The sequence below is a fragment of the Rhea americana genome, unplaced genomic scaffold, assembly GCF_003343005.1.
Source record: "Rhea americana isolate MKP2758 unplaced genomic scaffold, rheAme1 scaffold_28, whole genome shotgun sequence".
In the NCBI taxonomy this organism is placed as follows: Eukaryota; Metazoa; Chordata; class Aves; order Rheiformes; family Rheidae; genus Rhea; species Rhea americana.
In genome coordinates this window covers 7,077,826-7,099,520 of record NW_028186401.1, presented here as the reverse complement: position 1 = coordinate 7,099,520, position 21,695 = coordinate 7,077,826, and the positions used below count along the sequence as shown (strand labels likewise).

The 21,695-nt window shown below is 40.4% G+C and overlaps 1 protein-coding gene across 1 annotated transcript in view; it reads left to right on the top strand.

Annotated features, from left to right (window-relative positions):
* Window positions 1-8,501: 8,501 nt before the first annotated feature.
* The window catches only part of TMC3 (transmembrane channel like 3), a 21,442-nt gene continuing 8,248 nt past the window's right edge, over window positions 8,502-21,695 (top strand). The window contains exons 1-13 of the mRNA XM_085308733.1: window positions 8,502-9,153; window positions 10,461-10,604; window positions 11,711-11,786; window positions 13,506-13,587; window positions 13,986-14,092; window positions 15,455-15,553; window positions 15,645-15,787; window positions 17,249-17,396; window positions 18,388-18,431; window positions 18,585-18,732; window positions 19,539-19,648; window positions 19,812-19,890; window positions 20,381-20,626. Of these exons, the coding sequence (XP_085164859.1) occupies window positions 9,044-9,153; window positions 10,461-10,604; window positions 11,711-11,786; window positions 13,506-13,587; window positions 13,986-14,092; window positions 15,455-15,553; window positions 15,645-15,787; window positions 17,249-17,396; window positions 18,388-18,431; window positions 18,585-18,732; window positions 19,539-19,648; window positions 19,812-19,890; window positions 20,381-20,626 (1,536 nt within the window). The 5' untranslated portion in view covers window positions 8,502-9,043. The remainder of the gene's footprint in view (window positions 9,154-10,460; window positions 10,605-11,710; window positions 11,787-13,505; window positions 13,588-13,985; window positions 14,093-15,454; window positions 15,554-15,644; window positions 15,788-17,248; window positions 17,397-18,387; window positions 18,432-18,584; window positions 18,733-19,538; window positions 19,649-19,811; window positions 19,891-20,380; window positions 20,627-21,695) is intronic.

Sequence of the window (21,695 nt, the reverse complement as noted above, 5' to 3'; positions counted from 1 at the left end):
ATGACATTTCTTTTAATTTGAATTTTTTGTGTCCCCCCTCCCCCCTTAGAAAACTCTTCTAACTAGATCATTGTGCTGCCAGTTCCTCYCTTCACCAGCCTGGTCTACATTACATCTAGGGATAATCAGCTGGGTTTGTTTTCCAGGTAAAGGATGTTAGATATCTTCATTTTGCACTGTTGACTACAAGGGATTTGTAAAGTTTGTCTAGGTTGAATTTGCAAACCCTGTTTTAATACTGTAAACTTTCTATATGCTTGACTGTCTGCCATATTTTTACCATGTGCTTAYGTGCTAAGAAACAAGAACGTGTTGCATCTGCTGTGCCCTGCAACCTTGGTGTAAAGAGATAGCAAGTTTGCTCCAACTTTCAGATAGGAAAGCTGCTGGGACCCAGAGATTAAAGGGATGGATTTTGGTGAAGCRTTTAAACCCTGAGTTCAGGACAGAATAAGGAAACAAGGAGACAAGTTTTGTGGAGGAAGAAGGTATGTTTTCAATGAATGGAGGAGACCATCAGCCAGAGTTTGARGGTAACTCCCTGTAAGAGGCACAGGCTGTGAGTGAACTACAGCAGGGGGATCTTAAAAACCCTAAGGTGGTGGTTGCATGGTAACTTTGCCAGAAACCCACGCTACCGCTGAAAGAGAAGAGCCCACCCTGCCTCCTGCATTCTCATGGTTCACTCCCACTGCCTCCTTGGGCTCAGACAGGTGGTTACACTGCTCCATGGTGAACTGAATCGAAGGTGGACCTCCTGAAAAGGAATCTGGGAGGTGGGGAGGAGGAGGGGACTGTCGGAAGAATTACGGAAATGTGCTGAATTCAAGGGACCGCGTAGCCCCAGTCTGTTCTGCCCTACCTTTCTGAGCACTGTGGTCATGCGATGCCCTGGAGAACAAGTGGGACAAGCTCAGGTCTTTGCAGACAGTGTTTGCAAAGCTGTGTTTGTGATTCTTCCTTGGATGAAAGATCATTGTTGTTTGCCAGTGAGATAACTACTGTGTATGTAAACAGGCTCCTAGGTGACGCAGTAATAGAGTTAACATCACTTACGCAGTTGGTCTGGATTTCCTCTCCCATTTTTGTGAGCATCTGGTATGTGGAGAGGTTATATAATAACTGCAGATGAACTAATCTTATTTCTATGCCAAAGGCCCTCTGAAATGGAGGTACAATTTTATGCTGTAAAAAGTGAGTTGATGTAACAAAAAACAAGGGAAGTGGAACATAGATGTTATGGAAGTCTGCTCCAGCCACACCCCACCTCTCCCAGGCTTTTGACTTGTAAGACTTTCCCCAAGAAGTGACAGTCTAGAAAGTCTTAGTCAGAAATGTTGCTTGCATTTAATACACTTCTTTACAATAAGAGACTGTGCCGCATCATGAGCAAAACATTCTGAAACAGTTTTGAAATAGAAGTGTATGCTATAATAAGAATTTAAAGACATAGGTAAAACCCTGCTCCTAGATCTGACCTCCCCAAATCCCAGTGTCTGCTGGCAGAGCTACAGCAGGGCGCACTGGTACCTGCCGCCCTCCCCATCTCTAACCAGCCACTGTTGGTTGCTCATTCTGTCCCCACAGTACTTTAGTCCATCTTTTTCAGAACTAGCGGTTGCAGGTTCGGCTCCTCAGTATTCCTCTAACTTTGTCTTCGCTCCGCTTTGCACACCAGGTTTCTGCTGATCTAGTCCAAATTGGACATTTCAAGGACTCTGAGCTGTGTGATACGAGGGGAAATTTTTGTGACTTTAGCAAATCTTCATTTTAAAAATTAGTCAAAGAGAAGTCTGGCAAAATTATTATTCCTTTATTGCAGTTAATTKCCCTGTCTCCCCTTTTAAGTCACCTAATGTTTCCCTTGGGGCAGTTAAGAGCAGAAACAGTTTTTCATATGATTAACTAACATCATGTGGATTAGCGTTCTTTTCTAAAACAAAATTTCCAAAACATACACTGGAGACTTTAAAATTAAGCTTGTGTGCCCTGTGTTTATTCTTTCTTATCAGAGTTTTAGGACACTGGGAATTTAACTAGTTATCTTGTAATAATCAGAATGCAAATTATATCCTCTCAACAGAATTTGATTTTACCTAGGTTACTGCAGAAAGCTCTGCAGCATCTTTCCCCCAGCACAGGATTTCAGATTTATTGCAGGGCAGAGAGCATCCTGTATTGAATTAAAGGGAATGATCATTATCGTTTGTGGATCTCTCAGATGTCTTGCTGCTATTTATCATTTTGTTGTGTTGGATGGTGCTGGAGTTATGCCACTAGATATATTTCAGAATATATTTTTCACTGCACTTTTCAGTGCAATTTCAATATGCAGTAGGATTGTTCTCTCTTTTATCGGATATGATAGCTTTTGGCTTTACAGAAATATGGTATCAAGGAATAGATGTTCATATTCAGACTGCTGCAAGCTCAAACAAGGTGATTCCATCAGCAATAAATTGCACCAACTTCTCTGTACACAGCCTGATCAGGTGCTAGAACTTTTGYTTCCCTTGTCTTAAATGGATCATTAAGCCAATAAATCATGATTGTTTTTGCAAAGTGACACTGACTCAACAATAAAATTGAGATATCCTCACCCTTCTTTCTTCTCGCTCTTTACCTCTAAGTGGTCTATAGCCTGACCATTTTTCTGGGAAGGAAGCAGTATGATTTTTGAATCCCTTAAGGCTGTGAGACAGACACGCAGACGTGCACACGGGYGCGCACACACAGAAAAATCAGACCTTTTACACCCTCAGCAAGTGCTTTCGTCACTAGGATACTGGACAAAATCATCATCATCGTGTTCGTATTCCTTTAAATGAAGATGGTCATGGTAGTCTTGTATGTGGAGCCCGATCGTGGTATTCCATGACAACAGACATGCAGGATAAAAGTTTTTGGGGCCTTAGGCACAGGCCATAAGCACAAATACTGGGCAGCTCACTGGTAGAAGATTGAGTAATTACAGAGAGTGCCCGAAGAACTTAACTAGTGCAAAGTCAAGCTCTAAGAGAGGAAGAGGAGGTTTAAAGGCTTGACTGTGGGTGCTGAGATGTTTTTGACTGTAATGCTGGAAAAAACTGCTGACTGGGCTTAGCTTCTTAGCAGAATTTCAACTTATGCCCATTTCAAATTGAAGCAAAACTTTGAGTTAAAGTACAGTTTTAGTAAATGTTAGAAATAGTGCAAAAAACACATTCTAATATCTAGAAGACAGTGAAAACCGACTTGAATTGAACCAGACATAAAGCTTCTGTGTTTCAAATCTTGACAGTTCTTCACTTCCTCATYCTGGCACAAAATGAGAGAATTTCATAGAAGGCTCTGTTCCAAAAGTTTCTTAAAAACAGTCATGCAAACTCAAGGTTTTCATCTCAGTCAAAGATCCTGAAAATCATCTGACTGTTCAGTCATATTTTGCTATTGTCAGATTGCTTGAACCTCTTTTTCTCTCCTTTCTTCTAAAATGTAGAAGATAATTTTAGAACACTAAAAAAAAAAAAAAAAATCTTCTACATTTTCACTGACTCTCAGGTCTGTCTGGTAATGACTCACGTAAGCCTGGAAAATAATCTGGTTACGGTGCTTTCAAAAAGGTCTCTGGTGAAATGAATATGTCTGTAAAATGCACGTCATACTGCTGGAYAGACAAAGCTGCACAAAACACAATTCCCGTGTAGCAGAAGTAGCTACAGTCTACCACACTTGGCAAAAAAGTTTTCTTAGGGTACCTGCTTACTTTCTTCCCACCCAARAGGAAAGAGCTGCAAGTTACATCTCTCAGACCAGGGCACTGCTGCAGGCAGTGGTCTTCAGATGAGCTGGCTGTAGGAGCTGCTCTTGGACACAGCTTCCCAGCCCACCATGTGGGCTTGGCTCTGCATATTACTACTTCTGCCTTTCTTTAGCATGTCTCTGCCCTACTTCTGTTTGTCCTTAGCCCCTGCCTTAGCATTAGGCTCTGATACGTTCATGTAATCAGAAACCTGATTTTGCTCTTGACAATTTTGTTTGATATATTCTATTGTGGTTGGTACTGTCACAGAAATGTGTATTTTAATAATCATGATACTATCTAATGCATAAAAATAGTCATCTTACGATGAAGTTAGATCAGTTAACTACACAGGAGGAGCCTTTTAAACCAAATTTCAGTTTTTCTATGTGATGTGAAGTCACAAAGAAAATTGAACAGCAATGGCTGTATTTCCCCTCACCCAAGGCCAAGTCTCCACTATGTCAGCAGAAGTTATGAACATGCAGAAATTGGAGAGTGAAACSTTTTATATGAAACTAAACTGCCCAAACTTAGAGGTCAGACAATGATTTAACGGAGTCCRGTAGATAGATCAATGTTACTCTCAGTAAGTGAAGATGATGGCTTTGGCACTCTGGAAATCCCATAGTGCTCCTATGTCTAGCTGTGCATCTCCAGTATCTTTAGTGTTGAACAGATGAACTGAGATTATAATTTGAGAAGGAGACTTCTGCTTTCTTTGAACTCTAGCTAGGTTGTCTTTTGATCTCAGGTCTTTCATCTCTAAAAGTCCTCAAACCAAGTCAGAGGAGTTTTAGTGTTTTTGCAGGAATCCACATGCTGTAGCGCATCTTTAACTCTCACTGGTTTCTATGGGGTTGAATGGTTTTGGCACTATTAATTAGTCCACTTAAAGATACACATTAGTCTCCTTTTTCAAGGTTTCTAAATACTGTTTTATGTAGTTAAGAATTTAAAGGGATAAAATTCTCTTTTTACAGAGAACACTGGAGACGCAAGTCTTCTCTGAATTTCCATCTTGGAATCAAGATCTGTGGTGTTGTGAACTTGCCAAGCAAAGGGACCTGAAAAGATCTGTTAGTTAAATAGTAATGTTAACTGCACTGCTGAAAAGGTAGATGAAGTTTAAACTAAAGCTTCATGGGTATGGACATAAAGGGAGAAGATAGCCAACTGTTAGACTGAGTTTTCAGCTAACTAAGGTTCACCAAGCTGGATTTTTCCYGAGCAAGTTTTTGAAAATATGAAATGGTCCTATGGATTAAATATAAGGTATCCTATTACGCATTGACAGCTGCCCACTGTATGTTTTGCAGTAAAAGGTTAATGTCCTGTTTGACATCCAGTTAATGGCAGTTGAAATCAAATCTATATCCGCTGTAGTATTCATTCAGAGTAAAGCAAACACCAGTACATTTCYGGATTCAATGCACCGCATTGAAACGGGCAGCTGGGTATTCTGCCTGCCAAACTGCTTGCTGAGTTGAAAAGCAAAACCAAAAAGCTCTTTGTGCCCTGAGTGAACACCAGGGCTCTTTGGAAGGGCCCTCACAGGGGTCGTGGGCAATGGGAGGATGCCACCAACTTCGGGGATAAGCTCTTGAAGGAGCTTTCTATTTTGTCTCGAAAAGCACTCTGCATCCTCCTGCCGCACGGCCTTGGAATTCATGACTCTCTCGGTGCTCATTATGCTTTTAGCCTTTGGTAGTAACTTACATGTGTGATTCCAGGACTGGCAGGATTAAAACTATTWAAATGTCAAGTTTAAATCGTCTCCTTATTTTAAGTTAAGGCTTTARGCCTTTTTTTCCTAACAAAAAAGAAAGAAAATATCTTCCCTGTTGACAACCCAGAAAATATTGGCTAATTAAATCTATAAATCGTTAAAGTTAGCGTTTTAATGTTTTTGGTAGCATTGTACCATATTATTACCAGCATATAAAAGTACACCACGTTATCTACAAAATGTAGTAATCCTTGGGAACTACCAATAATATTAAAGCTTAATTTCTCCAGCATGGTTCCCTCAAATGAAAATTAAGGGATTTGGGAGTCCAGCGAAAGGTGGGACTTGGGCAGTTCCAGTTTCTTCTAGATGTCACMATTAGCTTGAAATCTTCATTTTTACGGAAATGTGTTTGATTTAAATTCCTAATGAACTTCAGGCACACTGAGAGTTTCATAGGGCATGTCTACACTTTAATTGTGAATGTTCTGCCAGATGACTGGGATTGATCATAAAAAACTAAAAGCACGTTAGCACAGTTAATTACCCCTGATGAGACAGGCTTGTTACACGGGTGCAAAGCTGCGCTGCCATTGTGGCCCAGAATATTATCTCTGTAAAACACAGGGCCGCCCAGAGCTATGCAGATGCTAGGTTGCCACTCCTCATTGTTTGAAATAATGTGTCTACAGGAAATATTTATATTTTCTAAATGAGAGCAGTGAGTAAACGTAACTGGAATAAGCAGCAAAGCGACGGCCTTGAGTAGGTTGGCCTAAAGAGCGAACCAGTAAATGTCATGAACAAAGGCAGCAGAATCTGGTCCCCCAGGCCAACATGCAAAGGCAAATAACTAACTACAACTGMGGAAATATATTGGAACTGACCTTTTAGTGCTTTTAAATTACAAAATTGAAAGCATATCATGCAAGAAGACAAAAAAGTGGTGAGGTGGGTGTTTGCAGTACCCTGAGCACAGAGCTTTAAGGGGCTTTTCTGGCATTCAGAATAGTTCCTCTGTTTGTTTTTCTAGCTGGAAAGAGGTGATAAGCCTTTTAATGGAGATGTATTTCTTGGCTGATATCTGTTGTTCTTGGCTGTTTGCTCTCGCTTGATGACTGTTCTTACACACAGAGGATGGCATCTTCTGTTCTGTGAATTAAAAGCCAAACAGGAAAGCCATTCCAAGGCTGGTGGATTACAGTATGGTACAGATAGTTCGATACACCAGAGCTCTAACAGCCTCTATTTTACAGACTTCGCTATGAAAAATAAAGCACAGCACGGCAAAAGTAAAATTATTTGGTCCATTCTTCTTGTGAAGCTTGGAATTGGAGTTCACACCTCCTAGTCTCCAGTGTAGTTAAAGGAGATATGTACAGTTAGATACTCGGGATGGAGTTGGGACCAGTGAATTCAGTTCATGGAAGTTCATGCAGTAAGTAGAACATGGCTAAAATGTGTTTCTATATGTTTCTATAGATACAATGCCAATGGTATTCACTAGGTTTAGAAGTCAAATACATGAGGCAAAGGAGGAATGGAAGTAGTAGTGCAGAATGYAGTTTTTTGGTGTTTTTTTCCCTAAAACTAAATTCTGAATAAGGATATTTCTTTACCCTTTTGTGGCTCTTCAGCTTTGYGTCAGTGGAGCTCCCAGATTTCTGGAGAAGCTTGAAACAAGATGGAGCACCTGGGRCGCAGCACTTTTCTATTGGATACATTTTGGAAACGTGAAAGCTTCCKTATCTAACTTCATCCTTCCTTGCACCTAACAAGTGTGAAGTGAATTACACCAAATGGACTTTCTTCAAAACTGTAAAACCATGCAATAAGTCACAGGCAGTAAATAATGAGGCTTGTGACTACTAAGCCTTTTAGTTATTTAACTAAGTAAATACAGTACAATGGACCATAACCATGATCGTGGAAAGTAAAAATTTCTCAGCAAGCAGCAGTATTTTAGATTAGTTCAGAGCAGAAGGAAAAARCAGCCTGTGCTATTCTCTGTAGGAAATCTAGCAGAGAGAACTTAATGTTCTTTCTTGTCAGAGGCTGCAAATAAAAGTTAAATAATACAGACCACTGATTTATGCAACTGAACCCAGTGCCGCCTTTTGCCCAGAGATATTAAGGAGAGAAAATACCAAGTTAGGAACAAGTGAAAACTCTCTGTAAACTCTTCATTTTTCTCCCACGTTGTAAGAGTCAAATTATGGCAACAGAAACTGTTCATATCAAGTTTCTTGGTCTCAGTTGTGCTCTGCTTTAATAACGTCACCCAGAATTCCCACATCTTCTACAATGGAGAAAACGCACTGGAAAATCACTTGACYGTTGAAGCATGCTTTTCAGCTGCCCTGGCCCTAGCACAGTCCRATACCAGCACCCAGAGATGCTGATGGAAAGGAAACGCTGGAGCTGGCTAGAGATCTGTGGCAGGGGACTTGACCACCGGCAAGTATGGTGTGTCGGTTGCCTGGTAGTTAATCTTGGATTATATGGATTAATTACTTTTAAAATAAGTAAAGGTTACTACTGCTGTATTTTGRTTATGAGACCTTTGAGACTGAAAACTGGGGTTTAACGATCAGTTTTAGAATGCATATGAATATTTTTAGTGAATTAAAGTTCTCATCCACCTGATGGATAGTTAATAATGCAGTAATACAGGGGCATGATACAATGGACATAGAGTGCTTCGACATTTGCTATATATTTTATGCCATTTTTGTGAAAAGGAGAAATGTTATCCTTATTTGAAGATGGGAAGTAAGACATAAAAGTGCAAAAACATGCCCCAGGACATACAGGAAGTGAGATGGAGATCTTTTAAAGTGATTTTCTATTTGGTAGATATACATTTAGTAACTATTAATTTTGTAATAAAATTAGTTAAGCAGTAGAGCTCAAGAAATGAGTAAGCATCAGACAGTAATGTTTTCCAGTGTCTTTTTGATCTAGGAATCACCATTATTATTACCAAAAATCTTGAAAATGTTTATTTTAAACTTTAAAAATGATGCAATTTATTGATGGAATTGAGCGTAACTAAGATACTGCAGCTATCTAGAAAAMGTGCATTGCTTGGTAATCTGTGCTTGTCTAAATATCAGGTATTTTGGTACTTCCGAGAGACRTGAATCTAGGTATAATGAATGTAGCTCGTGCTGAGAAGTTGGGGCCTCAGCCCGGGAAAGGAGCAGCCCTCGGATTCGGCCAAGGTTACCCCCCCCGGAAAGGATCTGCAAGTCGCGTGGGAAAACGACACCACGTTTTTCARTCTTGGCTTTTCGTTCAGGCGTGCAGCCGCCCGACCGCCGGGCTGCGTCTCCTCGCTCGCTTTCGGCGGGCCGGCTGAAGGCGGCGGGGGCCGCTGCACGCTGCGGCTTTAAGGCGCGCGCCGCCCGCCGCGGGGTCTCGCGGGGCGCGGGCGGGCGGGCAGCCCTCCGCCCCGGCCCTCCGCTCCGGAGCATCCCACTGCTTACGAGACGTCCGGCCGGCTTCCTCGCGGCGCGGCGGCAGCTGCCACCATGGCAGCAGAAACGGGGTCTGCTGCAGCGAGAAGCGCAAAGTCCTGCAAGAAGTATCGGACGGTGAAACGGCACGCGAGCATCTACACGTACCAGGAGCCACCCCACAGGTAGGAGAGCTTCCCCTCTTCTGCCTGCGGTGTAAATCTTCCTGACCTAGCCAGAAAGCGGGATCTTGTCTTTTGCCTTTCATTTAAACAGCATAGCTGGATGAATAKGAGGGGGAAAAAATAAAAGTCTTTTTCTGTATTTAGGTTTATTTTAAACCTCTATTTTATTTTCACAAATCTTGTTCGATACTGTACCACAAACTTCTCCAGTGTAACTCAAAKGAGTTCAGGGTAGAGCAGGATAAAAGCCAATCCTTTATTGTTGTCCTGCTCATGATGTATTTGCTGTGGGTGTCCAGCGTGCTCGGGGGTCAGAGACAGGAGAGCGGACGGATGCATTTGTGATCTGACTGTGCACATTCTTCAAATGATCCTACGAAGCGTGGCTTCTGTTACGACTTAATTCTAARTCATTTAAAGGGTGCTGCTTTTTCAGCAAAATTGTAGGGAACTTTCCCAACAAATATATGGCCGTGCAATTAGAAGACTTGCTAGCTGATATTGYTGTTGCAGCATTTTGCAGTTCTGTTTGTTTTATTCAGAGGGGAAATTCAACTGACACAGATTTTAAAATGCAGTCCCCTACAAGAATGAATATTGCTGCTGCTTTACACACGATACCTTGTTTCAAATGTGGAATGAGAGCTGTCACCACAGATGTGACAGATGTGATGACAACATCAGAAAAGATGATTTAATTATCATCCACAGAAATCTGCTTAGAGACGCATCAATCTTTTTGCAGGGATGTGTAAYTCTTGGTTATCTGAGGGTCCCACACTTCTGTCCCTTATCCATAGGGAAAGGTAACAAAAGGCTAGGGCATTCTAAGAATACATTTCCCCCATTTTAACAAGGAAATATTTTATTGTTGTTACCATCAACGTAAAAGATCAKTCCCATATGGTAAATAAATGTATGTTAAGTGCTCTTGTTGAAAATGGTTAGGCAGCACTTTGTTCCAGAAAAATTCATGAAGTGTCCTGATAGCATGATTTACAAGCTGTATGATTTGAAATGCTGGGAGTGGAAAGATTTGCATTCCTAGTGGGAAATGTGGATAATTCATGGCTGAGCAGGCAAGGGTGATGGGGAGAGTTACATCGCAGAGAGGGGGAAATCATCCCAATTATTCATTGACTGTAAAACAAGAAGATCCTGTAAGGTCCCTAGCTCATTGCTGCTACGTTGTTCTAATAGACTGGATCCGTGTGCAAGTCTACAGTTTGCTGGGGATCTGAATCAGAATGATTTCTCTTGTGTTTTTTCTGTTTTTCCTCCCATGCGGTGCACGTCGGGCTGCTCAGTAACTCAGACAATGATAATGGTGAAGAAAAGGCTGATCGTCACGACCCAGAGCAGATCTTTCAGAATATACAGTATCAGAAGGAGATTATGTCCAACATCCGCTGCAGGCCGTGGCCGATGAGGCAGAAACTGAGGGCGCTCAGGTAACACAGCTTGTACGAAAGCTTTCAGATCCAAGGATCGGAGCAATGTTTCCAGCCTCAGAAGTATTTCAGTCTAAGCTGGAACAGGATGAGCACAGCAATGAATAAGAACTGCTAGGAAATTACACTGTGAACACCCTCCTATGAGAGCGGAGGGCTGTCCTGAAGGCAGGAGCCCCAGGATTTGCAGGATGAAGCAGTTCTGAACATGTCACAGCACAAAATCACACCTCTGCTCTTTAACCAGCGAGCAGAGCGTCTGCTGTTTGGAGGCCTAAGGAAAGGCTGTGCRCTCTGGTAAATCTCAGTGATACATTTTTGAGCTGTTTCCCTCTGTCCCATGCTGCTTTCAAGATAACCCTGTAGGGCAACAGGGAGGCGTCGTGGAACGAGAGAATAGAAGGTGGTCTGTAATTTCCACAGGTTGCAAATAGCAATAAATACTCCACGCTTGTAGGTTTAGAAGGTACGTTCAGTGTAATAGTGTCTGATACTAGAATGGCATTTTAGTTAAAATCCACCAGCAGTCGAGTCCTTGTTTTGTCTTGGGAAGCAAAGAGAGTTTTCTCTCTTTTATGCAGAGTCTGTGACTTGCTGCCTTCTTGCTGCTGTATGATTTTTATCTTGATGAGCTTCCGATAACCCTCATCCACCTTCTCCTGAAGTCAAAGACTGATTACGACCAGAAGTAGGGTCAGCTGAATATGCTTCTCTTTGCACCTTGCAACAGTTCCACACTATTTACAGAAAGGGGRTTGCTATCCACAGAAGATTAACCAGACTGTGATGGGGACCTTTTTAATTTTACCCATTTAGGTTGGCCCATTTTAAAAGAAAGAGACATTAATTGAAAGGATGGAGAAAAAAATATAATACAGAATTCTTCCTACAGTGAAAGTTTTGAATGCTAAGGTTTCTCAAACAAAGCTCTCATTATTTTGAAAATAAAATCCTCTTAAAGTTTTGCCTGATTCAGGAGTGTTTGGTTAGACAACCTATGCCAGGATTTCACRGCATTTGACAGCTTTGCTAGTTGCTGCTTGTGTAGAACTAGAGGCTCAGAGTAGTACGATCAAAGTAAAACRAAGTTCAACCTTCTTGTGCAGACAAGCTAAAGAGATTGTGCTGAAGTATGAAGGAAGACTTACTAGAACAAGAGGGTACCAAGCAGCTGGTGCAGAGGTATGTCTGGTTTTTTTCTTAAATTACATCTTTTTTCTATATCAATGATTATTTGCAGATTTCATATGCAGAAGTGTGTTTTCTATAAAATCCTCATCTCCAAGTCAAGAACTCCTTGGGAGGTGGTGGTGGGGAAGCAGTTAAAAGCTTCTTTTTGTCTATTGTGAATTTTCCTTTTTGTTCATRTACACAGTAGGCAGGAAAAGAGATGATAGCTATATAATTATTTTAACTAATGCTACTTCTGCTGACATGGACAATTCTGTATAATCTATATATCTGCTGCACAACCTGCAGCTTGATTCCTTTCTCAGCCTTGTGAACTCCGTTTCAAATGAAAGTAGCAATCCTAGCAATTCTCATGCAACTCACAGCATCTTTTTAAAAATAAAATACTTCAAATTCATGCAATAAAATCCTTTTATCACTATAAAAAATGGATTAACTTTGATCAAAGAGATTGATATATTCATTAATTAAAATGTGATTTAATTCTCTTTGGTTTCAAGAGATTAGATTTCATGATATAATATTGATACTGCTGCTGACTAAAATACAGTTTGGGTTTTTTAAATATCTGCCTGTGCTATGAAAGACACTGTAAAATGAATGATATACAAATATGATTTTCCTGTTGCTATGGTAAATTAATTCAACAAATGAAAAAGTGGACTCAGTTTTACACATGGCTTTGTGTTTCTCCTCCCATATTCATGCCCCRCTGTATGTAGGAAGATGCTTTTCTTTGGGTATGCAAAAAAACAGAAGTTGAATGAAGACTTTGCAAAATACAACCACGAGTTTTCTGCAGGTGTAAATTGTAATATACAGACTTGGGAATTACAGCAGCTGAATTTGTTGCTGTTGAATATGAAAGCTTGTTCTTTCTCTTGAAGTTATGCTTCTCTTAAATGTGAAGCTGGCAGTGTGTTCATTTGTTTGTCCTAGAAATTCAGTTCTATGTTTAGTGCAATGGGATTCCTTCACAAATTGTATAGAGGCTATGAKTAGTATTGGCTTAGTCTAAATATAGGAAATATTCTACACAATCCTTCTCAAGGACCTGCATTCCTAAATCCACCTGTTTTCAAATTCTGCCTTGACTGCTTTTCTTTAAAAATGCCTCTTTTTACTCTGAGGTCTAGTCACTCCTCCTTTCTCATTGCCAAAGGGTCCATAGACCCCTTGCAGAGGYTCTGTGTTGCTTTGAGTCGTTTTGTGAAGTTTTGCCTGGGTTTGTTGCTCGGGTGGTTCTGCAGGCGAGGTTTGGTGTGAGAGCACCGYGCCAGGCTCTCTGCAATGACGTGAAGTTTGGGCCTTTTCTGCGGCTCCTCTCCTCYGTGGCCCTTATCCACTGAGGAGGTGAGAGAGTGGTGCCTGTCTGCTTCCTGCCGTGGGTTCCTCCTGATCCTGYGTGTGTAAAACAGGTAGATTGAGGGCTCTCCTCCTTGATCTTGGCGGTCTCTCTGTGTCGTATTTTTTGGCAGTTTCCTAGTAAGCACAGTCCTGTGCCCCCCGTGTTTTGCATGTTTCTGAACTATGCCATAGTTGGTTTTATCCATCTTACCTCACAGACATGCTCTGTGTGTGTGTAATTAATGTTTATAATATGCTTTCTGACTCCAGATGAGAGAGCAAATGCTCTGATACATTAACTGCTCTTTTCTCATGTAAAAGTAATGCACATCTCATTTCTGTGTGGTTTTTTTTTCCCCTCAGCTTTGGAGGAAGTTTATTCGTCTTGCATATAATTTTGTGGTGATATTCATTCCTTGGGAAATGAGAATAAAGAAAATAGAGAGTAAGTACAAAGATTAAAAATGCTTCTGAAAAYACAGGAAGATTTGGGTATAGCTTCTCATAGTCCACAGGACTGTATCCTTGGGTCAATCCCGCATTTACCCAGAGTTGAATGTGACATGGAATCTACCATGAAGATGGATGCTTTACATCACCCAACATAACTGCTTCCCGTGTAAATACTGCTGGTGATTAAATTATCAGACTTCCCCACCACAGRGTGTTGCAAATATATTTTCTCTTTGACACAGTAACTTTTTTTTTTCTACCTAGCTGTTTGCCCTGCAAGAATGGGGCAGGTATTTATTTTCTTTTTACTCTTCAAATAATGCTTCGTGAATAAATGGTACCAGCTTCTATGCACTGTGTAGCTCAGATAACTGTTTTCTGTGGCTTAAGGTCATTTTGGGTCTGGAGTGGCCTCTTACTTCATCTTCTTGAGATGGCTGTTTGGAATCAATATCGTGCTTACCATAATGACAGGAGCATTTGTAGTCTTACCAGAGGTAAGAACCCATCGTTAATATTTACAAAGGAATGCACTGCTGCACTGTTGCACTTTCCTTTTTGAATTAAGCAAATGCTAAGCTTAAAGGCATGTATCRGTTTTAAAGTTACAATTTAAAATAAATTATTTAAAATAAATTCCACTGTGAAGAGTGGAAGGATAAGAGAATCTTGCTATTAGTGTTAGAGATGATATTTTGTCAAGGAAGTATTTATGCTTTTATATAAGATATATATATTTTTTTATATCTGGTTACTAAAATGGAGAACCAAATCCCAGAAGCTGCAGTTGGTATGCTCAAGCCCTGCTAATGTCACTTACAGGAAGAAAAACATAACCTCTCTCTGTCTCTCTCTCTCTCTGTCTCTGTCTCTCTCATCAGGTTTTTGTTCAATAGAAATCAGGTCTTGAATTTCTGAACAGCCCCAACTTTTAGTTGCATCCAGATAAGACTATTTGTTAACAAGAAACTGTGAAATACAAATCTAATAGTGTATCTAATACAATAGACATCTGAAATTTATGAAAAATAATTTAAACTTACCACCTACACTCCTCCTCTAGTCCACAACAACAGTTGAACACCCCCAAAAGACAATTCATTCCAGCTGACGTTTGGTATGAAAATGTTGCTGACCGGCCTGTGAAGGAAGCCGGCYTTCTCCATTGACCTAAGTGATAAGATCAGATTAGGTCAGTTGGTGAACTTTCAGAATCTTAAGGAGATAAACCGCGCTCTACACACCTGCCCTATCTTGCCCCACGATAGAAGAGAGGAGATGGGGATGTATGTTAACATAACAAATGATTTATAAATACTGTCTTACATAACCTGTGCTTTAATGATGTTGTCAGAAACATATGAATATCTGTTTTTTCTTCTCATTGACTAAATTTAAAAAAAAAAGGCCCTCAAAAAACAAAGTAAATTGAAAAAAGGTATTTTTATCATTATTTTTATTATTAAGTAAAAGTAGATTTAGTCTTGAAGTACCATTTTGAAATCAAACATATTTAATTTAAAAATGCTTAAGTTGTTAATTAACTTAATTGTTCATCTCAAAAGAGATTTTTGTTAATTAAGTTGACCCCCATTGTCAGTTTTCACCCACCTCTAAGATGTCCACAGAGCACTCAGTTACCTAAAAGGTAGAGCTCAGATGGCAAAAAGCCAGCTGGTTTAGTCAAAACTGAATGCAGGATTTCTCAGAAAGTTGCTAGCTTGGGACGACGAATGACCGAAATACTTGCTATCTTCATAGCGTCACCCGTGCAGGCAGCGCTGTGCGYGTTCTGCCGTGCAGCTGCTGCAGCCCGGTGGCCTTCACGCAGTGTCTAAGACCTTGTCCCTTCTTCTCAGCTACTGGCCGGAGCACCGTTTGGGAGCACAGTCAGCAAGACCATTCCCAAGGAGCATATTGCATCTGCGCAAGATCTGGACACCATCTGGTCACTGGGGGCAAGGCTAAAACCGCTCTTTGTTGCTTTGCGTTGTTGTTCTGTTGTAGCCAGGGGTTGGTGCTCGTATTCACGGAGTCTGGTCTTTGCAGGGCTATCTCCAGTACTCTGTGTTGTTTTATGGCTACTATGGTCGTGACAGGAAGATTGGGAAAGCTGGGTACCGGCTGCCTCTTGCTTACTTCCTTGTTGGAATGGCAGTGTTCGCTTACAGCTTTATCATTCTCTTAAAAAAGTAAGATTTCCACGTATTGCTGTTCGTGAGCTTTCATGTACAGACAACTGTCAGCAGTATATTTATCCCATTTCCTCTGTACTTATTCCCTATAGTTCAATTAACCTGTTCAAGTCGGCTAATATCAGGGAGGCAGATTGAGTTAAATTCTAGCTTGCTCTTTATCTTGCTGTCATTTACATTCTCTCTCTCTCCCAGTTTCTCTCACAGGAGAGCAGTAATGCACAGTGCATGGGGTTTGGGAGCTCTGTGCCCTTTGTGTGTTGCAGAATAAGGTCTGACTSTCATTGAAGTGTTTTCTGTTGTCCACTTTCCTGATGTAAATGTTACAATGAAAGGAATATAGATTTAAATGTAATGCTTTCAGCATTGTTATTCCCGTTTATTGAAGTACAAATACAAAAATGCTGTCATGCACGAAACAGCCTTGGCATCATTTCAGCTGGTATGCGGCATCCCGTTCAAATACGAGCTCGTTGCCTTTGCTGTTTAAGGGCCAGGAGCCGGAGCTGCGCGGGAGAAGGAGCAACCCGCCAGTGCTGACCACGAGTCGAGGAACGTGCGATGCCGGCACTGGGGCAGGGTCACTCTGGCCTTTCTCCTTCCACTTTCCCTTCCCCTCTCCATAACTATTTACCAGACACAGTGCAGTCCACGGTGATTTTTAGCATTGCTTAATACCTGTATCAGTTTCCAAACTGTTCCTTCCCCTTTCTGTCTGCTAGTTTGGGTCACTGGTATCTTTGAGACCAGTCTGCACATCTGCAGTTTTTAGCTTTTCTTTGTGATTAGCTTTTCTCTGTCTGACACAGCCCACTGCCTCTTTGCTTGCCTGCTCACTGTTCCYTTTTTTACGTTGTCCTTTTGGATGTCCTTTCTTTCATAAGCTGTTAATCTTCATTACATTTCTTATGCTTTCCAATATTCTGCCTTCTTGCCTACCTGAGCTGAGCAGGCCTCACCCACCCGCTCTGGTGTGCAAAATGGCCCTGTGTTTCTGTTTGACAATAACGTATATTTTGAGATGAAAGCAATACAAAAACTGAGCAGATCTCGTGCATGATCACTAGTTTTGCAGACTGACTCATAATCACAGTAATAGTGATCTTACGTTATAGTATCTTCTACCTGGATCCTACCTGGAGATCTTAAAATTGAAATATATTAAACCTCACTACACCCATGGACTTAATTTGCTTTATTTGTCAGTTGTAAAGACTGCAAATGCCATTGAACTGCYCTTCCAAAGTCAGACACTTCTGAACATAAGGGAAGTTCAAGCTGATTCATTCTCTGAACCTCACCAAGTTTTTAGTTTCTTCAGAGAACTGCTGAGAATGACATTATTTGCCACAGTTTTAGGCAGTTTTAAAGATGTAAACATTTGAAAACTATGAACAAAACCATTGACTTCCTTCATATAYATCTTCACTTACTGACAATATTTGTTCTCTTTTACAGAATGGCAAAGAACTCGAGAATGAGTTTAGCAAGTGCCTCTGATGAAAATTACACTTTCTGCTGGAGACTGTTCTGTGCCTGGGACTATTTAATAGGAAACCCCGAGGCTGCAGAGAGCAAAGCTGCTGCAATAGTTAATAGCATTAGGGTGAGCAACTGACCTATGAATTATTTTGATTTCTTTGTTGATTTGTAAATTAAATGTGCTTTCTCTCAGTCCCCTATATTCCCTATTGCTTCTGAGTACTCATTTCTGGATCTGTTTGCCTAGGGGAGGGCTTACCACATCTCTGTGGTATCACAGTTGTATCATGCATTGAATCTAGATTTCTTGTTTAYACTGATGACAGAAATTAAAATGGGGATAGGACATCTTCTGATGTGACTTCTTGTTGACACTGTCATTCCATTTCATTCTGTCATGTTCTCTCTCAAGAAAAACCATTGTATTTCATGACATGTTTTATTCCATACCATTGTAAATGTGAAAAGTTAGACTCATTGAAATAAATTTGCCTGTGATGCAATTTCATTGAATAGTGGAAGCAAAAATACTTTTAAAATATAAAAGTGTTCACTTATTTTATCTCTCCAAAACAAATGGTCCAGGTATATCTTACAGTTCTGTCAATTTGAAGAAGTTGCATTAAATACAGATCTTTTCCACTTAGTATTTAAAAACAGATATGGTTTTACTCAAAAGCAAGTTATTCCACGAGTTTTGGATCAGATTGCTTCAAACTGTGTAATAGGCTAGAGATTTAGTTATTTCAATGGCCAAGGATGACTTTTGACAATTCTGTGTTACAATACTGACATGGATTCCTTAAGCATGTCCTGCAAAAAGCTCTGTTAATGTAAATCTTTGCAGGTACTCGGTTAAAGCAAATGGGACAACAGCAAGAGACAACAGAAACTAAAGTGCACAAGTATTCAATTACTGTGTCTTTGTTTCTCCTCTACTGCTTAAACTCAATTAGCACGTCTAAAAAGCTATGCAGGACAGAGAGGTATTTTTATCCTGGCACCTCCAGGGTGTRAAGACTCTTATTAGTATACTTGGTAGCTTGTGTGAGGGATATATGTATTATTTTTGTTGAATGCTATTAAAATGATAATGTTGTTTTTTTTTTTTCAAGGAAGCTATATTGGAAGAGCAGGAAAAGACGAAAAGCAAAAACCTGTATGTATGTAAGATCAGAGATACTTTCTAAAGCACTGTTTCAATGCAGATAGCAGTGCTGATGTACTTGTTTCSTAAGTCTAAAAATCATGTTAGAAAAAACCCTAGTGCCATAAGACAACCAACTGCATTAGCTGTGTGATTCTTTTCCAGGGCTGTGACTATAAGCTTAAGGATTATTGCAAACATCCTTGTGCTTCTCTCTCTTGCTGGAAGTATTTACATCATTTACTTTGTTGTGGATCGATCCCAAAAATTAGAGCGCACCAAAAAGGAATTGACTCTTTGGGAAAAAAATGAGGTACAATGTTTTGTGTACGACACCTTGGTGTTAGACATAGGATTATTGTTTCAGGGCTCTCGGATAGCAGTAGGATGCACTAAGGTGTAGTCACAAGAGAGTGGCCAGGAGAATGAGGAACCAAGATAGCAGAGCTGTGGTCACGTGGATCTCCCTTTGCGCACTGCCGCTTCTGTGCTGCAGCACGGYGCTAGCAGAGCTGAAGTGGGCAGAGGAGTGCAGCAGTTCCTTCTTGTACAGAGACTGCACTTCTAGGCGGCCCTGATTTTGTGAGGACAAAGCATAAACTCTCTTCTCTCACTTACAAATCTRCGTTTGTGCCCACAGTTGAGCTGAGGGACAATAGGCCAAGGGGTCAGAGAAAACTGTTAAGAAGGCATCAGTTTTGACAATAGCCATTGATTTCAGCTGGAAGATACTGAATGTTCTGTGAGTATTTCCCTTCAGAGGAAGGAGTGGATACTGAGAACAAGAACTGAATGGGTTTGGAGAACCATTCAGCTAAAGATGCTGTCTTCCAATTTCCTGCACRTTAAGTTTTTTATTTTATTTAATAACGTAATAGCTTTAAAGGTAGCACATAACTGTCTGGAGTAAAGACTCCAAGTAAAGACTCTCCTATTGCAGACTTATAATTTTGGATCTTGTTTACTGTTATTCCTGATGTCAATAGTAACTTTCTAAAGTATATTCTCCAAGAACAGCAATCACCAGAGCATACACAGCAGTAGTGTTTCAATCAGCCATCAAGTCACCAGAGATCTACGTGGAAAGCTACAAAAATGTTATGTCTTTCTGTTCTGTAGGTAAGCGTTGTTGTGTCCCTAATTACAATGATTGCACCCTCTGCTTTTGAACTTGTGGCAGCTTTAGAGATGTATCATCCGAGGACCACTCTTCGTTTTCAGCTTGCCAGGTATGGGGAATAATATACAGCGTAGAAACAATGTGGGGAGCAAGGGAGGAGGAGGAGATGTGTGTCCTGGTCACAAGGTTTACCTCATCCACAACGGAGAATGCATAAGAAGCCTGTGGGATAATAATGCTGGTAACCGGTATCTCATTCCTGTTGTTTTCAGGGTTCTTGTTCTGTATCTGGGAAACCTCTACAGTTTAATCATTGCTCTCCTGGATAAAGTGGACAGTATGAGTGTCACTGTAAGTTTAGCTTGATGTTTTATAACCTGTAAAACCAGCTAGCTTTATGGATGGAGTTCCTTTTATTGTAGTATACGTGAAGTCAGATGTAAAATTGTTTGAAATCAAAGTATTAAAACACATTATTAGTAGAGTCAGGTTTAGTTTGTAATGTTCATTTACAAATATTTTTAATTTGGGGGGATAATTGGATCCACTTGATTGCTGGTGTATGGTTTAAACAAACAGATTTCCTCTGCATTGCTTAGCTACTTAAAAAAAACTATATAGCCACAACTTAGGCCAAATGTTTCCAGCTACCTAAAATCAATTTACAGTATTGTCCTTATGAATTTCACATGAATGTACTTTGGCAGCTACTTGACAGTTACCTAACTGCTGCTTGAAAATACTTGYAGAAATGCATTTGCGCGTACATTTTAGAAAGCATGGAGTTTTAAGTCAGAAAGGATAGATGAAAATTTCACTTTAAGTACATTTATTCTTKCAGGACTCTGAAGTTAACAACAATGCAAGTAATTCTACCAGCTTCTTAGCAACCAAAACTCTTCCTGAAGAAAACAATTTATCTACAACTATTCCTGATGTACAAATTCAGACAAACACYACCATAACGCTGGAAGACAGTCGCACCACAAACTTGACGGTTTCTGACTCACTGGTTAACARAACAGTTTCCTTTGACTATAATACTCAAAATTCACAGGATCAGTGCTGGGAGACGTATGTTGGTCAAGTATGTTACTGTTTTATTGTCTCATCAATTTATTCCTAATCCACATCTGACTATGATTTTAAATTACGTTGTGTTGAGTTCTATTTCAAAAGTTTTCTTTATGCAAATTTCAGACTTTTAGCTGGTAGTGCAGAGTGATAAGAGTCACAGATGTGAGCTTTCTTTTTGTTCAGTAACTATAACGTGTTTACTGTTGTACAAATGTCCTTTTCCCAGGCTTCGATCTCTGTCTTCAGCTCTGCACAGCAGATTTCTACAGATGTGTGGTACAGATACAGGTCCCGTTTTTAATAGGATGCATCCTATTGAACTCATGCATAGAAACATGACTATAAAAATGTATAAACAGTAACAAGCAGCCTATCTTTTAATCTCTTTTTAGAAGTCAGTCCCGTGCTGATTCAAACGCTACTTGGATAGATGCGAATGTGATCTGTGAAACTGTGCACTTGGTCACTGTGCTGTATTTCTGCATTCTCTTATTCATTCTGCCTTTGTAAATCAGAAAAGAATTGAGTCTTCTTCCACTTCTTCAGACAGCAAAGGGACAGCAAAAGGTTTCCAACTGCTGTCAGTCCACAGGAACAGAGCCAGTTGGGTGCTAGTGCCATGTACACATGTGCTCACAGTTGCAGAAAACCTGCAGACACAATATGATCAGGTTGCCCAGAGAGGTTGTGGAGTCTCTTTCTCTAGAGATACTCAAAACCTGCCTGGATGTGATCCTCTGCAATGTGCTTTAGGTGACCCTGCTTGAGCAGTGGAGCTGGACTAGATGATCTCCAGAGATCCCTACCAACCTCAACTTTTCTGCAATTCTGTGTGACACTTTTTGTTTCCCTGCATGTGAAATGAACMTTACTTGTTATTTGTAGCCTTTACTTTTAGTGGCTGATAGTAACATTAAAACATACATAGAGAGTGTTTAACCACACAGAATATGAAGGATGTTATTTGATCCCAGTGTGCTTTGGCCTCCAGCTGTCAGTGCTGCCCTTAATCTAGTTACCTAGACAGGAGATATTAATGATGTCAGTATGTCCCTGCTTGCTTAGCTCTTTGTTCCAAG